The following is a 25,209-nucleotide window of genomic DNA, read 5'->3' as shown; positions in this document are numbered from 1 at the left end:
TGTACTACCTGGGCTGGGAATCACCCACCAAACTGCCATGTAGGCATATCCTTAGACTCAATCAGCTGCCGTTGTCACTGTTCCTTCGGTTCCCAGCCACCCTCTCACCTGTGCCAGACTTCCCTGTGCCCTTTGTATTTGGGGAAAGGTATGCAAATGAATTGCTAATGTGCCTGAGCCTTTAACATTTAGTTAAGTTATTTTTATTAGGTTTTGCACATGGGACCTAAGACCATCAAAACTTTTCAGCCTCTCTGAAACCATATATCATCATGGGGGTGCAGGCCCCATGAACTCAGTGTCTTTCTACTGCCAAGAGCTTTGATTACTTGTTTCTGTTCTGTTTGCAGCCATAGACTGGGTCCAGATAGATGCTAACTCCTCTGTGCTCCATGATGAGTTCATTGCACACAGATTGGGTGAGTAACCAGTATCTTAAAGAAAGGAGGAAAATCATTCTGGTCCCTAAGTATGTCTAGAATGTATTGTAGGGAACAATCCTAGAATCATAGGGCTGAAAGGGACCTCATGAGGTCATCTAGTCCAGCCCCTTGTGCAGAGGCAGGACAAAGTAAACCTAGACCACAAGTGTTTGTGAGCCTGTTCTTAAAAACTTCCCTTGGTAACCTATTCCAGTCCTTGGAAAATCCTTTCTAACCAGGATAGTTAATATTGAACTTCAATCTTCCTGGCTGCAAACTGAGCTGATTATCTTTTATCCTACTCTGGGTAGTTGTGGAGAACAGTTGATTGCCATCTTCTTAATAACCGTCCTTGACATATTTGTAGACTTATGTCCCCCACCCCCTTAGTCTTCTCTTGACTAATCATGCCCAGTTCTTTCAACCTTTCCTCACAGGTCAGGTTTTCTAAACCTTTTTTCATTGTTGTTGCTCTCCCCTGGACCCACTCCAATTTGTCCAAAACTTTCTTGAAGTGTAGAGCCCAAAACTGGACTCAGTACTCCAGCAGTACTCACCAGTGCTGAGCAGAACGGAGCAATTACCTCCCATGTCTCACATCCAATGCTCTGTTAATACAGCCCAGTGTGACATTCGCCTTATTCGCAGCAGCACCACACTGTTGACTCATTCGTGATCGCCTATAACCCCCAGATCCTTTTCAGCAGTACTGTTGCCTAGCCAGTCAGCTCCCATTTTGTATTTGTGCATTTGATTTTTCCTCCTGAGTGCAGAGCACTACACTGGTCTGTGTTGAATTTCTCTTGTTGATTTCAGTCCGAATCTCAATTTATGAAGATCATTCTGAATTCTAATCCTGTCTTCCAAAGTACACCTCTACCCCGATATAACGCGACCCAATATAACATGGATTCAGAAATAACGCGGTAAAGCAGCGCTCCGGAGGGGTGGGGCTGCGCGCTCTGGCGGATCAAAGCAAGTTCAATATAACGCGGTTTCACCTATAACGTAGTAAGATTTTTTTGGCTCCCGAGGACAGCGTTATATCGGGGTAGAGGTGTACTGGTAACAAGCAGATTTTGTAAGTATGCTCTCCGCTCCAGCAAAGTCATAAATGAAAATATTGACTAGTACTGGACCAGGACAAACCCCCCTGGGGCTCCCCCACCCCTTTGATAGGTCCTCCCAGTTTGACACTGAACCACTGCTAACTATTCTGAGTACAGTCTTTCAACCAGTCATGCACCCACCTTACAGTAATTTCATCAACACCGTATTTTACACTGGCCCACACGATGTGTGGAAACTGACCCTATTGGTTTTTTTCTGTCTTTAACTACTGATGGGACCTTTTGTGATGGTGAGATGCCGGGAGCTTTGTCCCTCTCTGGTGGTCCCACTGGAGGGGTGTTTGGTCCCTTGGTATCACTTAGATGTATTTCATGGTGTTTTCTGCACTCTCCCTAACTAACATCTCGCCTCAGGTCTGATCCCACTCACCAGCGATGACATTGTGGATAAGCTGCAGTACTCCAGGGTGAGTTCAGAGATACGCCAAGCTCTCGTTGAGAGGGCTGTGTGGGGAGAATGGCCTGATCTGACATGGGATGCTACACGTTCTCATTGGCAGAGAACAGTAGTCCTGACCTGTTTCTTACCCCCTCTCCCTAGGATTGTACATGTGATGAGTTCTGTCCAGAGTGTTCTGTGGAGTTTACCCTGGATGTCCGGTGCAATGAAGACCAGACTCGTCACGTGACATCCCGTGATCTCATCTCCAACAACCCCCGGGTTATACCGGTCAGTATAAGATCAAGTCCGTCTCTAAGGTCTCTTCCCTTAAGCAGAAAGACCAAGGCTCCTGTCTGATAGATATGACGTCCTTACATTTTAGGCATCCTAGCTCAAGCTCGTACAAGGCTTTCATGTATTCTGTCTATCTTCCCCTCCACGTTCCAAGTACGCACTCTTAGATCATCCATTGCCAAGTTCTTCCTAGACAGCCTCAGTGTTGCATCACCTAGACTTGTGCTCTAAATCCTGATGGCTGTGGGGCTCTTTGGAAGGGCTCTCAGAACCTTCAAAGGCCTGGCAGAAATTCTGCTGCCTGCAAGTTTGCTTGTTGGCCCTCGGCAGTGCTAGGTAGCAGCGGTATCTCAGATGAGGCATCAGAGCCGTGTGGCTCTTGACAGGCCTCTGAGAAGGATGTTAAGAGAGCCTCAGGAGAATGGATTCAAAGGGATTTGGTGGGGCGAGTCTTTAAAATACAACTAAATACCTAACCACAGGGGAGTAGTCTGAAGGCTGCCCCTCGTTTTCACAAAGTGGAGCAGATCGCAGATGTTTTCCTTTTTAAAAAATACTGTGCCGAATCTTCCTCTGAGCAGCCAGGCCACTTTGATTATGATGGAGCACTGCATGCTGGGATCTGTTGCCTGCAGGCTAAGCCTCCATATTAAAGATAGAGCAACTCTGTGCAGTGTTATGGAACCACAGGGGTCACATTTGGCCCACAGACTGCACCACTTGGTCATCCTATCATATGGGAACGCTGGTTGGAAAGATGTATAGGCTGGCTCTTCCTCACTATACAATCACCAGCCTAGGTGTGGCTGTCCAAAGCTGATCCACTAAAATTCAATAGGGTGGCCCGTATTTGTAATCATAGATATGTCGGGCTGGAAGGGACCAAGAGAAGTCATCTAATCCTGCCTCTTGCGCTGAGGCAGGACCAAGTAAACCTAGACCAACCCTGACAGGTTTTTGTCCAACCTGTTCTAAAAATCCTCCGATGACGGGAATTTCACAATCTCCTTTGGAAGCCAATTCAAGACTTTCAACTATCCTTATAGTTAGAAAGTTTTTCCTAATATCTAACCTAGATCTCCCTTGTGGCAAATGAAGCCCATTATTTCTTGTCCTGCCTTCAATAATTCACTACAGGCTAAGTCTGTTTGCAGTGACTGTCCTCTTAGTTTAGTGGGTGACCCAGGGTTTGAAGTTGGGAGAAGGGGTTGGTTCCCCAATGACCTCATCTGTGGCTTGTTCTATGCAGGTGACATCACGGAGCAGAGACAATGACCCCAATGACTATGTGGAGCAGGATGGTAAGTGAGTCACTGTATAGAAGGGCTGCAGAGAGAAACCGATTTTCCTCTTTGACCCATACCCCAAATTACTAGCCAGTTAACCCTGGGGCAGTTGCAGATGTGGCACTGACAGGCAAAGCAGGCAGTGTGGAAATGCCAGTGTGCACAGGGTTAACTTTTTGTTCCAGTAAACAGATGTGAACCCTGCATTTACTGCTACTTTGGAGTTAGAGTGTTTGTTTGGGAGTTAAAGGAGATCCTCTCTCTCTCACAGTTATAACTGGATCTTACAGCAAAGATGCAAAAACAGCTGCTCCCCATCTGCTGTGGTCTAAGGGCCAAATCATGCCCTCAGCCACGTGTACAGCTCCTGTCTTTCCATCGGTGGGAGTTGCATGGCTGATATCCAGGCATGAATAAGCCCTTCTAAGATTGTAAATGAGCTCCGCTTTCTGAGGAGATTTCCCTATGCACGAATAGTTCCCCACTCACTCATCACTCAAATGCAAGTGTGCTACCATGCGAGGATTTCTCCTTTGCAGCCACTCTCCCACCCCATTTGACTCAGTGTTTGTTCTTCTCAGATATCCTCATTGTCAAGTTACGGAAAGGCCAGGAGCTGAGATTGCGAGCCTATGCCAAGAAGGGGTTTGGCAAGGAGCATGCCAAGTGGAACCCTACAGCAGGGGTAGCCTTTGAGTACGATCCAGACAATGCATTGAGGCACACAGTCTACCCCAAGCCGGAGGAATGGTATGTTCTGGTTTGAGAATAGCATTGGTTGAGTGGCACGTGTGATCACAACCAAGAGAAAATATTCTGTATTCAGTACAAGAGACTACATTAATGCAACACTGTGGCTGAGAAATTAAAACCACAAGTCGTGAGATTACTTAAAGTTAGGATTCCCATAGCATCTGTATTGTCCCTCCAGTACAGGTGATCATCTGGGTGGTTAATGCTACTTTCAGCTTGAGATATTCCCGTAGTATTAGGCCTGGGTGATCCTTAGATTGACAGCTTAGTGTCTCCCCTTCTAAATATTCTTAGTCAAACACGTATTCACTACAAACTCGATTTAATTTCATTTCACATCATTTCCAATAGCTGGTCAAGTTCTAGCCCCAGAGGTAACGTGTAAGAATTTGGTAAACAACTGAACATAGGGGTTTGGAATGAAAATGCCAGCTCGCCCTTAGGCAAAGCAACGATGAAATAGTGTGTGTATTTGAATAGAACAGTGGTTCCCAGTTATTTTCTTGGAGCTGCCCATGGTGTGAATTGGCCAATGGGACCCCCCCCCCCCACACACACACACACCCCTCTCCTAGTCCTAATGCCATGTGCTGACACAGTTGCTGCTCTCTCTCCATTTTTCTGTTCCTTTTATCTTAGTACTCCCCACACACACCCCTTCTCCATATTCTTTGCAGACATTTTCCCCTACTCCCCTTCCTGACACCCTCCTCCCTCCTACACACACCCACACTAGAAGGCTACCTGCTGCTGCAGGTGAGGAGTGACCATTGGTGCCATCCAAGGCTCAGCTGAGTGCCAGGGGAACAGAGAAGAGGCACTTGGACTGGCAGACTGCTGCCTGCAGCCCTGTACTTGTGAGCTGCCCCCACAGATGCGCAGGGAAGATTGGGTGGCTTTTAATGAGACATCTTGCAAACATGGTCGCTTGTTTGCAGTCTGAGGGTAGGAGGCAGGAAATGAAGCTGGGGTCCTTTCCCCATCCTCTTTGATCCTCTCCTGTCCCAAGCCCTGAACTAGCCTGGCACCCTCTTCTCCAACGGCAGGCTTGTCCCTCAGGTTGGGAAACACACACAGGTCTTTAGTTAAGAAAGTATAGCAGTGGCTCTCAACCAGGGGTATGTATGCTCCTGGGGGTAGTCAGAGCTCTTCCAGGGGGTACATCAACTCATCTAGATATTTGTCTAGTTTTACAACAGGCTACATAAAAAGCACTTGCGAAGTCAGCATAAACTAAAATTTCATACAGACAGTGAATGGTTTATACTGCTCTATAGACTGCCCACTTAAATAGAAGTACAGTATTTATATTCCAATTGATTTTATAATTAGGGTAGAAATAACAGTAAGCAATTTTTCAGTAATAGCGCGCTGTGACCCTTGTATTTTTATGTCTGATTTTGTGAGCAAGTAGTTTTGAAGTGAGGTTAAATTTGGGGAACGCAAGACAAATCAGACTCCTGAAAGGGGGACAGTCGTCTGGAAAGGTTGAGAGCCACTGAGGTATAGCATCAATGTAAAGTCATGCTGGCTAATGTCTATTGGCAGACTGTATCGTGCTTTGGCCATTGGACTCTTCCCTCTCTATAATCTTAAATACACTAACGCCATCCTCCTGCCCCAGGTCATTCAGCTGCTGAATGTTGGCCACGCCTGGGACCAAACTGCTGCCCAAGGTGGGAAGGAGCCGGTGGGGAGGTGGGTTTCAGCACTAACCTTAATTGCTGTGTTTGATCCTAGGCCAAAGAGCGAATACTCCGAAATTGACGAGGATGAGGCCCAGGCGCCCTACGACCCCAATGGAAAGCCAGAGCGGTAAGGAGCTGGCTCTCTGCGGCAGCGCATGGGGAAGGAGGAGGGCATTTCCAAACGCCACCCAGAAGCGCCTCAGCCCGTTGTCTGGGCCTTTCTGGTGGGGTTCAGTGACTTTGCAGAACAATTTGCCAGCCTCGGGAGCTGGTGTTTCCTGGAGAGTAGGTTAGGGCCCATTGATGGAGTAGTGAAATGGCAGCCAGGACTGGCTGACTTCTCCCTCCAAGAGAGCCTGTCCTGTCAGAGAATGGGAATCACTCAGTGGGGCAGTGCAGGACTCAGTGAGCCTCTCCTCTCAGATCAGCTAGGTGGGGCCACGGTGCTTTGGGGCTCATGACAAATCACAACATGGTCTCCAAGACGGGACAAACCAGCAGAGCTTTGTGGAGGGCTCTCATCTCCTGGGGAGGAGGAGTCTCAACTGCAGTAATCCCCTTCAGACCACAAGCCTGTCCCAGGTAGAACAATAAACACAGTAGCCCCAGGTAACAAAGGAAACACAATAGTCCTGCCCCAGGCCTACTCTTCCCACAGAGAGGCTCCAGTGTGTGGTTATATCCTGGTCCTCAGCTGGGCTGGGCTGTCCTTTAGGAGCTAGCACAAGGGATCTGCCTCTTTCCCAGCCTCCTCTGAGCTGAGCTGGCTCTCTCCTTTTAACTGCCCCCTCCATGCCTGACTGCTCCTGCAGGTGAAGCAGGGCAGGGCAGATTAACCCTTCCCCAGACAGGGCGGGGTGTGTATAACCCATCACAGTGTACATGAGGCTTCTCTGGAGGCATCGGGAAGGACTAGAATGAATCTGGAGACCCTGATGTCATCAAAGGCTTGCTGGGGAGTTGGGCGAGTGGTACGGAGCTGTCGCGTTGATGTTCAAATTGAGACATTCGTTCATCTTCCACTGGCTTCTCTGCCCTGCCACTTGAGTACAATGCTGCATCTTTGTCTACGAGGAATGTGTTTGAAGCTGGGCAGTTTGAGCTGAGATTCTGGGACATACTGGTATCCCCATTGCCAGTGCTGAAATGACTGCTAGTGAGTTGTATTGCAGGAGTGGCCAAAGCTGCCACCAGCCCAGTCAGATCCAAGCCCATTGGGCTCGGCGCTGCATAGCAATTGTGAGCAGGTACAGAAATTTGTCGCGGAAGCGCTCTGAGCAATATGCAGTAGCCTGTAGACTTACAAGCCGTCATTTTGGATCTACGGCTGCTGTTGCAAAGGTGGGTGGAAAGGAAGGGCTAACAAGACTCCCAGGAACTGAGAATGAGATCTCCCTGCAGTGAAATACAATAGGGTGGAAACACATTGCAGAGAGAAATCTCCAGTTCTTTGCCTTCCTGTATAAGAATCTTAATCTCCTCCAATACCCCCAGGTTTTATTACAACGTGGAGTCCTGCGGCTCCCTGCGGCCGGAGACCATCGTCCTCTCAGCACTGTCCGGGCTGAAGAAGAAACTGAGCGACCTCCAGACCCAGCTAAGTCACGAGATCCAGAGTGATGTCCTGACTATAAACTGAGCCCTGCCCCTTTCCTGCAGAATCTCCCGTTGTGACCAAGTCACACTGATGAGCCGCACGGTTCATGGAGCCACCTGCTTTTTTCCTGGGGTGGGGCTAATCGTAGCCAAGTGAACATGCAGCCCTGCTCCTTGTGTGCTGAACCTTCAGGCCTTTCTGGCACTCAACTGGTGGGGATGTGATGTGTATTGAGACGGCTTCCCATCAGTCGCCCCTTAGAGCATGGAAGCTGCTCTGGGGAAGCAGGGGCGAGATTTCCAGCATAGTGCAGGGACGCTCCCAGGTGTGATATATTATTGTAATGGGGAGTGGGGGGGTGAATCTGTGTAAATGACCCTATCTCTTGCCTGTTGTCACTGGACTCTGGTCATCCGTCGGTTGGGATTTGGAAGCATGTATCTCAGCTCAGTTGCACAGCTGTATCCTGTTTGTTTCCACGCTGAATAAAGCCTTTTTCCTACGTTCAGCCGTCCCTGAAAGCTTGTCTGAGGCTGTGGGAGGAGAGGTCCCAGCCATCAGTTCTCGCCACCAGACATTCACGGAATGAGGTCTGCTTTGGAGGACTGGCTGCTCTCTTTGCTTTCTGCTGCTCCTGACATTATCTCCTATAGAAACCAGCCCCCAGCCCTGGCACTCGTATATAACGCGGCATCTGTGGCTAAGGTGAGTCTGTCTGAAGCTGGGCTGGGGAGCTGGGCTGCTGCAGAAGGCAGTGCTCCAAGAGAGACCCTATGTGCCAAGGAGGCTTAGCTGGATGTAGACTCCTCGGGGGTGTGCTGTATGTGAGCAGTATGTACCCTGTATGGGGAACGGGGTAGCTGGGTGCCTGTCACTGATAACCCCTCTGATTCAGTCAGCGTCACACCTGGACAGTGCCGGGAGATCAACACCTATCAAACCGTCACTGCAGGTGCCAAGGCTGAAATTCCCCCAGACACTCCTGGCCTCCCCCCACCACTGTCACCCAGCAGGACTTTAAAGATGAGAGTCTAAAGAAATGCCATTGGCTGTCTGTGGGCAGGCTGAGGCAGACAGTGATCTGTGTTTAATTACTCCAGTCAGGGAGGAGGGGCATTCCCAACGCAGCGGCCAGGATCAATAGAGATGGAAACAGGCAGAGAGCCACTTGCTCTGGTCACACCACAAATGTGTGGTGCAGGGGTCTTGGCTGGGCAACACTGCCTCCATGTCCACGCCTGAAGTGTAGCTTTCCCCTGATGCTTTGCTGCGGCATGCCCTGGATAACCAAGCCAGGGCAGGGGATAGACTTTAAGGTCAGAAGGAACCATTATGATCATCTAGTCTGACCTGCATAACGCAGGCCACAGAATCTCACCCACCCACTCCTGTATCAAACCTACGTCTGAGCCATTGAAGCCCTCAAATCATGATTTAAAGACTTCAAGGTGCAGAGAATCTTCCAGTAAGAGCCCCGTGCCCCACTTAGTAGCTCCTTGCCCTGTGAAAAGAAGAGGCAGCATGTTTTCCCGGTGGGATGAGCTCTGGATCCAGCCTGTAGGGTTCAGAGCCTATAATGTGCCTGAAAATCCACCCATTGCCTTAACCACCTGGGGATTCCGCCCCTTCCCTTGCTTGCAAACAGCCCAGCCTGGGCGCCTGCCAGACTGTTCTAAGCCCTTGTCTGATGAAGTGAGCTCCTACTGGGTTTAGGAATGCAAGTACCAACGTCTTTCAGTGGGACTTGTGCACTTGTCTTGCTCGTGTACTTCTGAAAATTTGAAAATTCCCCCCCAGCGTCTGTTCTGAAGAGCCGGGAGAGCACCTAATGAGCTGCAGGACAGCTGGGAGCAGCATTCACCCTGTTTGGGTCAGTCTGGGGAGGGGTTTAGGATCGTTTGAATCACTACAGTGATGGATAGAGGACTACATAGCTCCTCTTTCTTTAACCGTTAAGTGAAGATCACTCAATCTGGAAAAGATGGCCCCCTCTCTGCCAATACTCTCTGCTTTAAGGCTTCATTGACGTTCCCGTGAAATGGCCTGTGTAGTGACCTTTTACACACTGCGGCCTTGGATCTAATTCAGCCTTGGAGCGTTTTAGATGTTAGGAAGCATTCCCTGATAATCAGTACCTTTGTCTTCACTGCACCATTATTCTTATGTATCCCTCCTTGCACCCTGTATGGTGTTTGGAGTTAGTAGACAAAGAGGAAGGGTGAGTAAAGTTTGTTTATTGATTGAGCAGTTCCTTTAAAAAACACAACATTTTTGGCAATAACTGCTATGTCCCCTCTTGCCTGGCTTAACGCATCTGTGCATCAAATTCCTGAGGCAGCCTAGTTCCTGCTCAAGCTTTCACCTGTCCCAGCGTTTAGCAGCTCCACGCCTCCAAACCTCAGGGCAGGGCCTGGCGTCGTGGGATAGCCCAGCACTTCGGCTCTAGTCTTACAAGCACTTTTCAAAGTTGACAGTGTCTCTCTGCAGCGATGTTTTAAAGGCACAGGGCCAGAGACTCTGTGTACTTCCATTAGAACCACAGCTGAGGACTTGGTCTGCTCCTGGAGCCTGAACAAAAGCATTTGACCCTAGTGCCTAAAACAAGAGCTAATAGCCAGGAAACCCAGATAGGCATTTAGGCTAGGAAATGATAGCAGGTTACCCCTCATCCGTGAGGACGTACATCCATTAAGCTCATCTGATCCACTGTACCACAGAGTACGTGGTCTAGACTTGAACCTGGCTGGTTCCTGTCACTCTAGACAAGTGTCGTGGGGAAAGGGCACTGAATTTAGTGGGGCTTGCAACAGGGCAGTTTGGACAGCTGGGCTTGTGTGCCAGGACTTTTCCAGCAGATCTGTCTGAAAGGTCTTCGTCGTCTTACTCATCATCTACACGCACAACCAGAAAACAAGAGTATTTACAGGTGATAGTCCACAGGATCTCCCCATCCCCAAGAGACAGTACCTTACGCTTTAAAAACCAACCAACCCACCCAAGCGAGGACACCCCAGCGTTGGTACTGCAATAAAAAGATAGCCCTTCTGAAAGGTATTCAATAAATAGCAGAACTAGAAAATCAATTGCTTTGATTTGATTTCAGCATATTAAAACCAACTTCCACATGCCCAGGGGTTCACTAATTATTCTCAGGAAGTGACCCACTGGCACCATGGGGGGAGGGAGGAGCTACAGAGAAGATTGAAATGGGCCTTGGGCTGCACTCCAGCCCTCTGCCAGCATTGGCTCCTTGAGGCTGTGGGGCATCTAGTGGAAATGAAACCTGGGTCCCCCACCATCAGCTAGAAGCACAATGTCTCTTACAAGGAGGAAGCAAGGAGGAGGTCATGTGACCAACTGATTGTCTCTGGCTAGCCTCCTGTCAATGGGATTGCTGCAGCTGAGAGCGCCCCAGAGGAAACGGGGGCCATTGGCCGACCCGGGGAGGTAAAAGAAAGGGAACTTCTCAACATGGACGCCTCCCAACAAGGCTGGCTCTGCCAAACAGGTAGATTGGGCCCCGTGCTTAGAGGCAATGCAATATTTAGTGGCTGTGTATTAAGGGTGGGAGGGGTGTAGCCCTGCCAGCCTGTGCTAAAACGAGGCAGCCCTGTAGATACCCCATCCCGTGTAACTAAACTGCCGTGCTTTGGCTATCTCGAGAGAAGGGCTTGGTTTGGAAGGGAAATCCATGCTGCAGCTGCTTAGCTGCTAGAATCTGAACTGAGGACACGCCGCTAATGGAGTGAAACCCCGCTCAGCCGGTCCCCAGCCCACTGAGAACGCCGCCCTCCGGAAGCTGGGGGCGTTTGTGCAGAAGTCACAGTTCAGAAAGAAAACCAGTTTCTCCTGAGATGTCAGAAAGTTCCACGGTGTGTGTTCTGGTATCTTCGAGAAGTGCAAAATGAGCGTAGACTTGCAAGTCCCCAATACTCCCTCTCCCAGGGAAAGCGCTACTGGATTCAGGAGGGAGCATCCGTTCGCAGCCTGGGCAACCTATGGGACTCTCCGGGGCACCTCTGCCCCTAAAGGAACAGGCCGGATTTGCAGCAGCCTCTCCAAAACGTTCACTTCAGTGGCCCCGCTTCGAGTGACACTTCATTGCTCCCACTGGCTGCCAACAATAACCGCAACCCGTCGGCCACTTGAGAAAACACCGTCCTTCCGCTCTGAGCCTTGCTGAGGGGCTCCTGGGGGATTTCCCTTCCCAGCAGAGGCGGTGGGGCATCTGCTCCAACTGGGGCTGGGTTTCCCGCACGCTGCCACCCTAAGGAAAAAAGAAAGATCCACCCACCCAAGAATTAAAAATCTCTGGTGTCTCATCTTCCCAGTGTCTCTTCAGTGGCTAAGAAACTTGCATTCGTGTGAGAAGGAAAGTCTCTTAATATAGAATATGTATAAGCAATAGATATTTAAAATCGTTTAACAACGTAGAGCTAGACATCTTCTTCCCTATCGTTAGCTCCTCATGCTCGGTCTGCTAGAACGGCATGGCCAGGGCTAGAGTTCCAGACCACCTGGGGCCATCTCCAGCCTTCTTCCCAGCACAGAGGACCCAGTCTCACACTCTCTCCCTGCAGGCAGGAGCTCTGATAACTTCTCCAAAGAGAGGGGAGGGTTCCCAGAACTTCAGCACCCTCAGGAAAGGAGGGGAGGGGAGCACTGGAAAACAAATGTCTCCTGCACTTAACGCCCCCTTTCTCCAGCATGGCCTGGCCCAGGGGGGTCTCTCCACTCAGAGCACGGTCACTGAGAAGCAGACTTGGGCTCTTTGCTGTCGCTCTTGCCGCTTTTTGCAGGCTTTGGCTTCAGTAAGATGAACCTGTTCAGGAGGTCTGTGTCCGAGCTGGCCTGGGCCCCGGAGTACACTTCACCTGCAGACAAAGCAGAATTTTGTACTGTTTCGTGGTCCTCATCAGGGCCGGCGCTTCCACTAGGCGACCCTAGGCGGTTGCCTAGGGCGGCAGGATTTGTGGGGCGGCATTTTGCCACCCTCGGTGGAAATTCAGCGGCGGGGGGTCCTTCCGCTCTGGGTCTTCGGTGGAAATTCAGCGGCGGGTCCTTCACTCGCTCCGGGACTCGCCGCCAAAGTGCCCCGAAGATGCGGAGCGGAAGGACCCCCGCCGCCAAAGACCCCAGGCCCCCTGAATGCTCAGAGGAGGAGCGCTGCCTCCTAGGGCGGCAAAAACACTGGCGCCGCTCCTGGTCCTCCTAGTATTGCAAGGTGAAGTAAAGGAACCTCAGTCGTGTCCTTCAGTGCCTCCTGCTGGGGGAGGCTAGGACTGGACTATTATGGAGCTCCTGCAGTAATCTCTACACCGCCTCCTGCTGGAAGGGGCTGGAACTGGAGTAGCAGGAAGCTTTTGCACAGCAGCCCACTGGGAGAATCTTGGCTTTGAGTGACTGCCAGTGCTCTGACCCCATTCCCCCTACAGTGGCTTCAGGGATGAGAAGCTGGGATGGGAAGCACAGAAAGCTTCACCAGCCCTATACAGAACCTATGGAGCAGCAAACCAGCCCCTTCAGTAGAGGCGGTTAGAGAAGCTCTGGGATGGAATGATCCCACGGCGCACAGGAGGAATGACGGAGACACTCACCGGCGTAGCTGGAGGACTCGGCGATGTTCTGCGAGCCGGTGATGTGGTGCCAATAGGCGCTCCGGGGCAGCATGGTGGTAGGCGTGCAGGGATAGGAGTAGTGTTCTGTGCCCTTGTTCAGCAGCTGGAGCAGAGAGACAGAAGGTGGTGGGGACTATTTTAAACATCAGCCTGGAAAATCCAGTTGCTTTCAGCTCCACCGAGTTAAATACAATTATTGTCTGGCCAAGGTGGCATGAGCTGTCGGGCCTGAGAACTTTGACAGCAGCCACTGGAGTCAGCGGATTCTGAACTCTGTCACGTGGTGGGGCGTCATCTTTTGTAATCCCAAGTGTGTCGGGTGACTGGGATCAGGAGAGATCAATTTCTCCATGTGTCACCTTTATTACTTGGGCTCAGAAACCTTGGGCAAAACAATGGAGCACCCGAAGCCCCCTGGATTCCTCAGCATGGAAGGCGACATGGCCGGGAATTGGAACGGGAGCTGCAGCACTCCCAGATTCTCCTGGAAACAAGTGGCATTGGCAGAGAAAGGGTGAAATCCTCCATGTTGCTCCATGGGGCAGCCCGGAAGCACTGGAGAGCTATAATACGGTCCAGCGGGAGCACAAAGGGGACTGCACATGGCTAGACAGTCACGCAGCATCCCTTGGGAAAGGTGCCTTGTCCTCACAAGGAGTGCGGCGAGACCACTGACCTTCCTGTGACAGACCTGTGCAACAAAACTAAGCCATGGGAAAGGGAAGAGTTTGCAGATGGACTAATTAGAGATTCCGTTGTTTGCGCTGTAATGGATAACGAGGTTCAAAGAAGGTTACCGCAAGGAATGGACTATACTCACAAAGGACTGGGGCGACTGTATTCCAAGAACAAGCAGCGAGAGAACGGAAAATGCATTCAAAATGCAGAGCAAGGCTCCCTGTAGGCAAGGGTTAATTCCGTAGGGCCCATCCTATACTTTGCTTCATGAAAGCAGCTAAACCTGGTCAGCCAATCAGCTCCCTCATTTTGGCTAGACTTTCATAGCAGCCGCCTGTTTTTATGAATGGAGATGTCCCCTCATGGAGGGAAAAAGCCCATGGACTGTACCAATCTCATTGTTGGGGGGGGATGGACTGTTTTTCTTATTGAAAAATGAAATATAAACCAACGTGCGAGTGCTTTTTAACCTGTTCACAGGGCTTCCTTTTCCTTTCTAGGCTTTTCTGAGGTGCTTGTCACTTTGGTGTCTGCCATAGCTGCTCGTGTCTGTTGCTCGGAAGTGGTTTTGCTCCCTGGCTGGGTTTTACCTGCGGTTTGTGGGACTGTGCTGGGTATTAGCCAGTCAGAGAGTTCGCTATAGTTCCAAGCAGAGGAGACAGGGAAGTGGCCCTGGAAATACGTTTAAGCCCTACGCAGAGGTCAGGCATTTCAACGTGCACATCAGGAAACAAAAACGACAATCCTCACTGTGGTCCCCATCCATCGCAGCACATGAGTAAAAAAGTTAAGCATTTGGTTTAGTCCCAGTGACTTCATGCTTCAGTGCTTTGCTGGACCAGGGCCTATAACATTAACTCATCCCCATGTATTTGTGATCTCTAGGTGCACTGATCACGTGTAGTGATCTACAGCAGTGGTTTTCAAAGTCCCGTAAGCGGTGCTGCCTGGCTAAGACAGGCTAGTCCCTACCAGTTTTGACACTGTGCTGTGCCCTGGAAGCAGCCAGCAGCAGGTCCGGCTCCTGGGGGGCGGGGAGACCATGGGGCTCCGCATGTTGCGCCCACCCCGAGCACTGGCAAGAGCCGCGCGCCTCCGCCTAGGAGTCGGACCTGCTGTTGGCCGCTTCTGGGGTGCAGCGCGGTCCACAGTGCCAGGACAGGCAGGATGCCTGCCTCTGCACCCCCTCTGCGCCACTGACCAGGAGCTGCCCAAGGTAAGCCCACGCCCCAACCGCAACCCAATCCCCAGCCCTGAGCCCCCCCCACACCCGGAGCCCCTTCCTGCACCCAAGCCCCTCATCCCTTGCCCCAGCCCAGAGCCTCTCCCACACCCCAACCACCTGCCCCAACCCTGAGCCCCCCCAAACTCAGAGCCCCCTCCTGCACCCCAAAGCCCTCATCCCCAGCCCCACCCCAAAGCCTGCATCCCCCGCCCAGAGCCCTGACCCTCTCCTGCACCCCAACTCCCTGCCCCAGCCCAGAGCCCCCTCCCACACCCTGAAACCTTCATTCCCAGCCCCACCCTACAGCCCTCACCCTCACGCCCTGAGCCCCTCCCACACCCCAAACCCCTCATCCCCAGCTCCGTTGGGTCGCAGGCATCAACAATTTCCTTCAACTGGGTCGCCAGAAAAAAAAGATTTGAAAACCACTGCTCTACATAGCACGTACAAGGTAAGGTAACGTTACAGGGGGACCCTCAACCTTTTTTATTGTCCGAGCTTTGTGCACTGAATTTGTAGCTAATCACATATATAATCCTATGATCGACTGACTAATGTATGGCTGCTAGATGAGATTGGAAGTTATAGGTTGAAGGGGTAGGACCACACCACAGGGCTATAGGACTGGTGCGTGCGTATTAGGTGTATAAGTAAGATAATGTGCTGCAAGGCCTAAGGCTTTAGGGCGGTAAGAGAGGTGGCTTGGCCCTAGACGCCTCCGGCCCAAAACGGGCGGACAATAACGAGCTGAGCTGTAAAGTGTAAGATGACAGGACGAGATGTTCTGGAAAACATGCCGCAGTGTACCAGGTACTACAGCAAAAAGCCGGAGAGTAACATTTCAGGGAATGCTGTACAGTAATAACCTCAAGTTGCTATGGTAACTCACTGACATAGATGTTAATGAGAAGAAGGGGAACGAAGTGGGTAGCCTATGAGAAATGGAACACCCGAAAATTCATGGGGCGTGGAAAATAAGGAAAAGGGGGTGAAACTCATACACATGCATGACCGTAGTGGGCATACGAGAAACTCAGGATAAAAGGTGTTGCCTAATCGAAGTGGGCAGAGAAGCACATCCAGAAACACCGAACGAGATGGCCACCTGCCTGTTCATCTCACCCATCTCGGTGTTTCTGTTGGGAGGAGAGTATGAAATCATTAATGCTGGCTAGCTTATGGGTTCTCTCTCCTCTCTGGATGTGTTTCAGTGTTTGTGGCTTTGTACATCTGCTTAATAAAACTCTTGATGACTTGTCAGTGTATTACTTGGGGGTCACCCTTCCTCGTGTGTGCCGAGCGTCTCCAATCCTCATGATCTTCCCAAGGGTGAGTCTCACCCGGCTAATTCTGACACGGTCATCGTTTGGGAGCTCGAACCCTTGGCAAAGGTCACTGGGCTCAGATACCACTGGTGATACCAAACCATCTGTGTTATAAAGGCTACAAATCTGTACATTTCCCCTGAACAATGGCTCTGCTAACAGGACTCCCCATCCTGTGCCCTGATTTCCTCCCCCATAAGCTACTGTGCTCAGGGAGCTGGTTCACTAAGGGCTCCCGGCCCCACGTACTCACCCTGACGTTCTTCTCCATCTCCAGCAGGACCCTCTTGTGCTGTTCTGCGATAGCCAGGGTGGCGCTGTGCACCCGCTGGTAAATCTGCTCTCCCTCCTGGGTCTGGAAGGTGTAGAGCCCTTCCCCTGCGTCACACATCCTGCTGAGCAAGAGGACATCAATGTACAGTGTCACCCGGAGTATGGTGTTCTCCCACAGCGCACAGATACGCTGTGCATGCTACGCCCAGGCACACACTGGCTAAGAGACGACACAACACATCCACACTGACAGCCATTCACATGCTCCCCCTACACACACACTATTCCTACCTCTCACACACGCGCATGCTATGCACACATGCCCCCCGCTTGCACATCACGTGCATTCACATAGACACATTGGATCCACACTCACATGCCTCCGTCCCCTCACACACACCCCGCAAACGTTACTTAGGCTGTTGGAGCGTTATCGCTGAACGACACTACACCAGAAGCAACCCGACTGGGGTTTGGTTAACAAAACGACCTGGATACATCTTGGCAAGGGATCATTTTGTATGCATTAGCCTTTGGCCTATGGGAGCAGCACAGGTTTCACTCTAGGGACCCAAAAGAACCAGCTTTCTACAGCATCTGGAAACACGGTGGGTCTGATTTCCAGAGGGGCTCAGCCTTCCAGCTCTTGTTCAGTTGGGGATGTAGATGCCTAGCACGAGTGGAAGCCAGGCCTACATTTCCAATGGTGGCTAGTGATTTGGGGTTCCCAGTTTGAGACACCTTAAAGGGGCCTGTTTTTCAGAGATGGGAGGATCAGCACTTTCTGAAACTCAGGTCCCTCTATGGCAGTGGTCCCCGAAGTTTTTAACCTTGCTCCCCCTCTTACCCTGTCCATGTCCGTCCCTCCCTTCTTCCCCTGGAGAAGGGATGTGGCTCGGGAGGGTGGGACGCAGACGGGCAAGGAGGCTGGGGCCTGCAGCCACAGCGGGGACCCCAGTCACAGGGCTGGGGCCAGGAGCAGATCTGGGTGGCACTCCCTCCCCACCCCTCTGAACATTCCTCTGCCCCCCGCTAGGAGGGCGCACCCCACAGTTTGGGGACCTCTGCTCTATGGCTTCTCAAGTTGGCTGTCCCCATAGTCACAGCCCCTTAGCGAGAAGTACCTCTGATCTCTAAAACCCAGAGAAATCCTGATCTGGTGATCACCTTTTTAAACTAGTCCCAGGAGAACACTGAAGCCAATTTTGCCAACTGGCCCACAAAACTCCATTCAGCCGTAGGCCCCTTGTGTGCTCTGGGCTGACACGATACCACAGCTGACGGGCACCGGTTTAAGTCTCCAAATAAATAATCCGTTCCCTCTCAATTCTAAGGAATTGGGATCCACCCATGCTAGGGGACTAAGCGAGGTGCCCTGGACTAGCGCGGTCTCATTCACAAAACGGATGGGATGTTCCCTGAAGAATCACTGCCAGATTCGGCTGCCAAAGAAATACGCAGCTTTTTTCTTGCAGGCGCCAGTTCGAAGTCTCTAGGGCAGGGCAGACTGGAGAGGATGAGGGTTTTTCTCTCGCTATAAAAGCTTAGTGTGGTGAGTCAGCGGAGGGGAAGGTCGAGTATGAAAGGAAAGCTCATGTTTCTTTCCTCTCTAGCAGGTAATTATCTGGAGTCCCTAATACAGTCAGGCCTGGCTGATCCAAGTTACTTTGCAAACCAAGCTGGCACAAACCTTCGGGGGGGGGGAAGGTGGGTGGTCAGGGCAACTGCACTTAGACATCTGGAGACCCTGGTTCAAATCCTGCCACAAGTTGTAATTGACAAGCGTTCTTGTCACTAGTCCCTACGGCAAAAACCACCCCCGCAGGATCCCTTCTCCTTTCCATTCCGGAGAGGCCCCGGGCTGGAACCGAGGTGCATCGGCAGAGCAGCGAGGGAATCTCACCCTCCCTCACTTCCACAAGCACAATTATTACTCGTATTCCCCCAGCGTGTCTATAGGGATGTCTCCAGCGGCTCAGGATCCCGGCCTGCCAGAGCTCGCCCCCCATCTGCAATCAGACCGCACTGCCCCAGCAGGCCGGGCAGAAGGAGAGAGGAGCGTCCTACCGGCCGGCCTCGAAGGTGAACCTGGTGGCATCGCGCCCGTAGCGGCGCAGCGAGCACAGGGGCCAGGAGATGAGCTTCACCCGGGGGTTGTGCATGTCCCAGAGGTAGATGTTTTCGTGGGTGATCTGCAGTTTACACTCCCCGTACACGTCCAGGTTTGGGCAGGGCAGCAGGAACACGTTGAACCGATCTGCGGGGGGAGATAGGCAGCTGAAACCAAGAAAGGCACCATCCCTACACCCCCACCCTCTCCAGGGGGGCAAGTCCAGGTCCACCCATCCCATCCCCAAGGGGGGACGAGCCCAGGCCCCCTAGCCCAGTGTGGACCCTCCACACGCAACCCCCACTCCCACGGTGAGACAGACCCAGGCCCCCTCCCAATGCCCCCTCGTACTCCTAAAGGAGGGGGGAGCCCAGCCCCCTCTCTCAGGGCATTTCCCGTCCCAGCTGCCTTCTGTTTCCCCAGGGTAGCCTGCCAGGCGCCGCCAGCGCTCACCTGTCTGCTCACACTGCACCCCGGGAGCCAGGAGGTCGGGCTCCCCCAGGCTGATGTCGTTGAGACGTGCTCCTAGGCACTCGATGGACAGGGTCTTGTACCACTCCTCGGCCTCCAGCTCTGCAGGGAGCCAAGAGCCGCCCGTCAGCCCCTGCCCCCACAGCGTCCCACAGGCTCCCCCAGCACAAGCCAGCTGGCGAACGCCCCGTTACACAGGATCCCCCTCCCCAAACAGAAGACGTGCCCTGCACTATGGTCACACCTTGCAGTGTGTGTCCTGCTGGCTGGAGCCACGTGGCTGCAGCAGAAATGCACCACTGGGACTTCCCAGCTTGTAAGGCCAATGTGATCATAACCAGGACCATTGGACTTCCCTGAATTAATTCCTGGTTGATCTAGGGCATCAGTTAGAAAACCAGCCAATCTCGATTTAAAAATGGCCAGTGCTGGAGAATCCACCATGACCCCTGGTGAGTTGTTAATTACCCTCCCTGTTAAAACGTGGCACTTAAAGCCTGAATTTGTCTAGTGTTAACTTCCAGGTCTTGTTATACCTTTGTCTGCTAGATCAACGGGCCACCTATTATCCAATCTGTTCACCCTGGAGCACCCCCAAGCCAACCCGGGGCTCAAACCTGCACCACCAGAGCCCCATGCTCTACAGACTGAGCTGGCCAGGCTGCTGACGACAGGCCTCTTGCCCTGTTCATCACAAAGGATCCCAAGTGCTGTATGACGGGCCAGTTCCCGGAGTCCATGCTTAGGAGACTCTTCCTTTGTCCTCACGGGCACTTGGTGCCCAGTGGGCACTTTGCCACAGGAAGGACAAAGGAGGGAGTCCGGATTGTGGCCCAGTCCATATAGTAAAGAGATCACTCGCCCAACAGTGAAATGCAGCCACCTCTTGGGCGGAACACAGCAGACATTCTGCACCAGCAGTACTACTGAGTAGTTTTTAGCCAGGGTAGTGGAAAATGCCTTCTCCAGTGGAAAAATCCAGGGGAGATTTTGGGTTGGCAGAAATTACTCTGGTTTGAATTTGACGGTGACCCCAGAGTTAACACCCCTCCTCATGCGATTTCCAATAATGACAAGTGCTCAGCACCGGGGGGTTGACACCTTATTCCAACACAGTGCCCCATGGCGAAGACTACCATTTTTTCATGGACAATTTCAATCAATGTTTGGCAGAGGTGCTGGAAACGAGGCCATGTCACAGAAAGGGGTGGGGGGAGTGAGGGGCTGGGCGGGGAAGCGATCCCACCCCACGCTAACTCCACAGAGCAGCTCCTGTCCTGCGGGGGGCGCCAGCTCCCTGCTCTGAACATTGTGACCTATGACCACAGCACCTCTCGGGGTTTGGTGCATCCGCCCCTCCAGAGATGGAGGTGGAGGGGCGGAGGGCCAGGTTTGATTGGCGTTGCCACCTAGCGCAGGGGGTCGCCACGTCACTGGGGTTTGGCACATCTCCCCCTACGAGGGGCCACCACCACGCGGGCCAGGTCACAACACCCAGAGGGGAGAGGAGCTGCCCTCACGGGGCTCACGGACTTCAATCAAAGTCACGGTTACGGGGAACACCGTGACCTCCAGACTAGGATGGGAGCCTGGCCCATGACACCGTGCCAGGGCGTTGGCTCAGCACTGACTCAGAGGGAAGAGCATCACCTACCCCGCCGCCAGCACCTGGGAGTCTCCCAACCAGCTCCGGCCCAGGCCCAACCCTGCCTCGCCTGCGGGAGCAAAGAGGCTCCCAGCAGCGGTGGTGGAGCTGTAAGCCAGGGAAGGCACAACGCCTCTGAAGGAGCTCTCCCTCCTTCCCCCAGCCAGGCCAGGCCAGGGCGTCAGGAGCCTGGATCTCAAAGCGCTTTACCCACATGGACGGATTAACGCCCGCAGTCCCCATACAAGGGGCGGGCTGATCTCCCTCAAGCCCCCCGGCGTGCCGCAGCAGGCTGGCCCCCAGTCCTGGGGGCAGCTTCCCGGGTTGGGTGGCAGGCTGGAACTCCTGAGCCAGCTTCCCTGGCATTCAGAACGAAGGGATTTAATTAGCGAAGGAGAATTAATCCTGCAATCAGCACAGTGGCCCCGGGGTTATTTCTGCTGAGCTCCGATTCTGTCCTTATGTTGCCCCCATGTTTTTGGATCAGCGGCGTTAGAGAAATTGTCTAGGGGAAGCAGGCGGTTTCAGCCGCTGGCTAGGGGCGGTTGGGCCCCCCAGAAAGGCAAGGGAGGGGATTGGGTCTGTGGGGTAAACGTATTAGATGGGTGTTGCTGCTAAAAATGACCAGTTAATGTAGCTGTTTAAATGGTCATCTTTAGCCCGTGGAGGTGACTTTGAGCCCTAAAGAGGAGGTGAGGGGATTGCACCCAGCCAGCGGCGAGTTCAGGCTCTCTGCAGACTCAGGCAGAACCCAGCCAGTCAGGCACGTTTTAAAGCTGACTTTGCAACCACAAGGCCTGGGAACGTGAAAGCGACAATTCTAGACCACACTGCCCTGGCAGTCACAGGGGCCTCGCTGCACAGACAGGGCGACAGGCACTGTGGGCCACATTCTCCAAAAGGCTCCACACCCTTCTGAAAGCCTGGCCTGGTGAGATGGAGTGATCTGTCCACCGTTACAGAGGGAATCAGAGGCAGAGCTGGGAGGAGAACCCAGGCGTCCTGGCTGCCAGTCCCAATCTCTATGTTTGCTTCCCCTGGCCTTTCCCCAACCCGGCAGCTGGCGACCGTGCCAGCTCCAAGCCAAAACCCGCAGACATCCTCCTACCCGAGTCGCAGGTGAAGGTCCTGGCCGAGTCATCGGTGAAGATGATGGCCACGGCCTGCCTCTTGGTCTCTTTCGGCAATCGCGTGATGCACTTCACGTTGCTGATCTCCGTGACCTGCAGAGGGAGACGCGTTCCTGAGCTGCTGCCATCTGCATTCCGCACCCCACCCACTCCCCTCCTTTTCTGCACCGAGCAACGGGGCTCCCTCAAAGTCTCCCTCCTCCGCCTGGTTCCTCTTGGTTTCTCCACCGCTCGGCACTAGATATTCAGGGGGAGCCTCTACCTTCCCCAGGGAGAGCCGCAGGGGCCCTCAGCATGGGGGGCATAGAAAGCTACGTGAGAACCTGTATTTTAAGGGAAGAGTCCCATAGCTATCGGAGATCAGTTGCAGCAAGAAAACATCTGGCCAGAAAACGGTTCTCCTGAGGAACCCAGGTTGGGGAAGGAGAAGCGTAAGCTCATCAGGGCATAGGCAGGCAAAGGGCCATGACACTTGGATCCTGCATACCCTCATACCGTGCATACCCCATAACAATCACCCCGCCCAAGGTATTCTTCACCGCAACGTACTTTTGGCCAGGCCCCGTAAGAATCACTGCGACAAGTGGGGAGGGAGCGCTGGCTATGGGGGAGCGCCCAGCTGCTCCGGTCCCACCCAGCAGGCGGCGCTGTGGGGAATGGGGTAAGAGCGCTGGCTGGGGGCGGGAGCTCTGCCTCGGTGATTTATTCAGCCGCGTCAGAGCAAAGGGGCAGCAGATAAGCAGAGACTCTCCAACCTTTGGGCTTCCACGCAGGCACACTGACTTCTCGTCCGGATACTTCTCTAGCCGCTGGGGCCCTTTACTGGAGGATTTCCTGAACACCAGCCAGCATCTCCGATAGATCTGCCAGAGAGACACCAACACAGAGGCTGCAGCACCCCTGCAATTGCACAGGGACATCTGGCAGGGGGCTTTTTACCCAGCGATCAACCGCCCCCTGACTGGGGTTTTCCTGTCACCACTAGCCCACGAACAGCATCCAACATGGAGCAAAGTAAGCAACACTCAGCACCTCCCTTTGCCGACCCTGCCCGGGGAACTGCTACATCCCTGAAGAAGGGGCAGCATCGGGTTACCGTTAAGCCCCAAACTTGAGCAATGACCAAACCTCATTTATAGCAAAATCCAGGGGAAACCTCTTGCAGTGAAACCCCGTTTGCTTCCTATCACGGGTCAGTCCAGCTTCTTCTAGGCCAAGGAGAGCCGAGGAGCTGTGAGCGTTATGGCCACATCTGTGTGAATCTGAACAAGTAACTGGGCTCAGAAACTGCAGGGCCTGGGGCCCTAGACAAGACAGTCAGATCGATCAATCGATCCAATGAGAAAGGACCAGATACCACTTTACAGCTGCCTGTTTTATGGAGCTGTGTGATGCAGACTGGACCCTACACCATAGGGAACAGCCCTGCAGAGATTTGGGGAAGGACCAGGGCAGGAGTGGCAGAAGGTCCCTCAAAGTGGGGGAGCCAACAGCGCCCAAACCATGGCCCCACCCCTTCTCATTGAGGCCCCGCCCTCACGCCACCCCTTCTCCGCCCCCTGCTCGCTCCTCTCTGGTCTGGCAGGAGGTTGTGGCTGGGAACAGAACAGGAAGCAGAGGCAGCGCCCGCCAGCTGATGCCCGGATGGAGGATGGCATGGCGGTGGCGTGCAAGGTGTAACAAAGCCACGGCGACCTCAAACCCGCCCTGTGTCACTCTCCTGCCCCCCACAAGATTCTGCTGAGCGGCCATGGGTGAAGAGAGGGCAGAACTAACTCCAGGAGGATCTCCACTAGCTGTTAGCAGTACGTGGCCTATGAAACAGAGGAGCACATGGTCCCCAGCACAGAGCATGGGCCGCTCCAGCCAGGGGGTCCCCAGGCCAGCATGCCGAGGCAGCAAACAATGGCAAGGTAAGGACAGGATGGGCAGCGCTCGGCCATACCCCCTCCTGGTATCCCGGATGCCAAGTGAGCCCACACCCCTTTCTTTCCCATCTGCTCGCACCGCATGCCCAGTCTCATGCCGACGCTCTCCCGCGGCGTCCCCCCTCCCCCAACATCCTCTCATCTCTGCAGCCCCACTGGCTCACCCCCTTCGTCTCCTCGCCGCCCCTTGTGAGCGTGCTGGGCTGCCATTCCTCAGGGCGATGGATTCATTCGCACGGCCCTGACCTGAGAAAGGATCGTGTGCCCCAAGCACTGCGGCCCAGCCCAGGAGCCGCGCCCCAGGGCCCATCTCACCCCAAACCCACCAGAGCTGAAAGGCAGAGAGAGGTGGGGACAGCTCAGCCCCACTGCACGGGACCACCCCAAGCCTCACAGACACTTGTTCCTGGCCCTGCCTGTCAAACTGGAAAACACCCCGATGCCTCGTGTAGCGGAAGCTGCTCCCAGCAACAGCTCCGACCCTGGGGCTGTTGCTTGGAAACTCTCCTGTCCCCAGGCCTGCCCAGTCCTGGGGGAAGTCAGTGCACAGCGGCTCGCTCCTGTTCAAGGCGCTCTGGATGGACGCAGCGAGAAGGGGGACAGGCTGCCTGAGCGCGGATCCCAGAGCACACACACACACCAGAGGGCAAGCCAAGCACGAGGGACAATCGCCAGCCCCGGACGGCAAAGGGCAGAGCCAGCAGCTGGTACATGCCGCTCAGTGTTTGCAAAGTAACCACTGCGCGAGCGAGGAATCGCCCCACACAGCGCCAAGGGGAAGGACCTGGTGTCAACGCGCAGGGAAACATCTTACAGCTTCACAGCACCTTCTGTCCGGCCACGCCCAGCGCCCCTTACCGGCTCGGAGCCGGAGTCTGCTCCCACGGACCCGACTTACACCCCGGCGCGTAACCACCCTGGCCCCCGCAGAGTGACTCCTGACTTACCCCCCGGCGCATAACCGCCCAGGCCCCCGCGGAGTGACTCCCGACTTACCCCCCGGCGCATAACCACCCTGGCCCCCATGGAGTGACTCCCGACTTACCCCCCGGTGCGTAACCACCCAGGCCCCCACGGAGTGACTCCCGACTTACACCCCAGCGCGTAACCGCCCTGGCCCCTACGGAGTGACTCCCGACTTCCACCCCGGCGCGTAACCACCCAGGCCCCCGCGGAGTGACTCCCGACTTCCACCCCGGCGCGTAACTGCCAAGGCCCCCGCGGAGTGACTCCCGACTTCCACCCCGGCGCGTA

The 25,209-nt window shown here is 53.5% G+C and overlaps 2 protein-coding genes across 4 annotated transcripts in view; one reads left to right on the top strand and one right to left on the bottom strand.

Annotated features, from left to right (window-relative positions):
- Window positions 1-325: 325 nt before the first annotated feature.
- Window positions 326-8,060, top strand: POLR2C (RNA polymerase II subunit C; the record flags this gene model as incomplete). The annotated part of the gene is made up of 7 exons (XM_024198378.2): window positions 326-419; window positions 1,907-1,959; window positions 2,094-2,222; window positions 3,478-3,529; window positions 4,096-4,264; window positions 6,008-6,082; window positions 7,450-8,060. Coding segments are annotated over 7 exons (717 nt in total), but the record flags the coding sequence as incomplete, so codon positions are not given.
- Window positions 8,061-9,596: 1,536 nt separating this feature from the next.
- The window catches only part of DOK4 (docking protein 4), a 39,372-nt gene continuing 23,759 nt past the window's right edge, over window positions 9,597-25,209 (bottom strand). The window contains exons 3-9 of one of the 3 annotated variants that reach the window (XM_024198380.3): window positions 22,783-22,890; window positions 22,006-22,120; window positions 19,235-19,354; window positions 18,739-18,928; window positions 16,652-16,793; window positions 13,150-13,273; window positions 9,597-12,426 (exon numbers count right to left, since the gene is read on the bottom strand). In XM_024198380.3, the coding sequence (XP_024054148.1) occupies window positions 12,299-12,426; window positions 13,150-13,273; window positions 16,652-16,793; window positions 18,739-18,928; window positions 19,235-19,354; window positions 22,006-22,120; window positions 22,783-22,890 (927 nt within the window). In that variant the 3' untranslated portion in view covers window positions 9,597-12,298. The remainder of the gene's footprint in view (window positions 12,427-13,149; window positions 13,274-16,651; window positions 16,794-18,738; window positions 18,929-19,234; window positions 19,355-22,005; window positions 22,121-22,782; window positions 22,891-25,209) is intronic. The other 2 variants (XM_024198381.3, XM_024198382.3) reach the window with 2 other exon arrangements.

This window comes from Terrapene carolina, unplaced genomic scaffold, assembly GCF_002925995.2.
Source record: "Terrapene carolina triunguis isolate 2854851 unplaced genomic scaffold, T_m_triunguis-2.0 Scaffold130, whole genome shotgun sequence".
In the NCBI taxonomy this organism is placed as follows: domain Eukaryota; kingdom Metazoa; phylum Chordata; order Testudines; family Emydidae; genus Terrapene; species Terrapene triunguis.
Note: the sequence above shows the minus strand (reverse complement) of the source record. Positions and strands in the feature narration are given on the sequence as shown.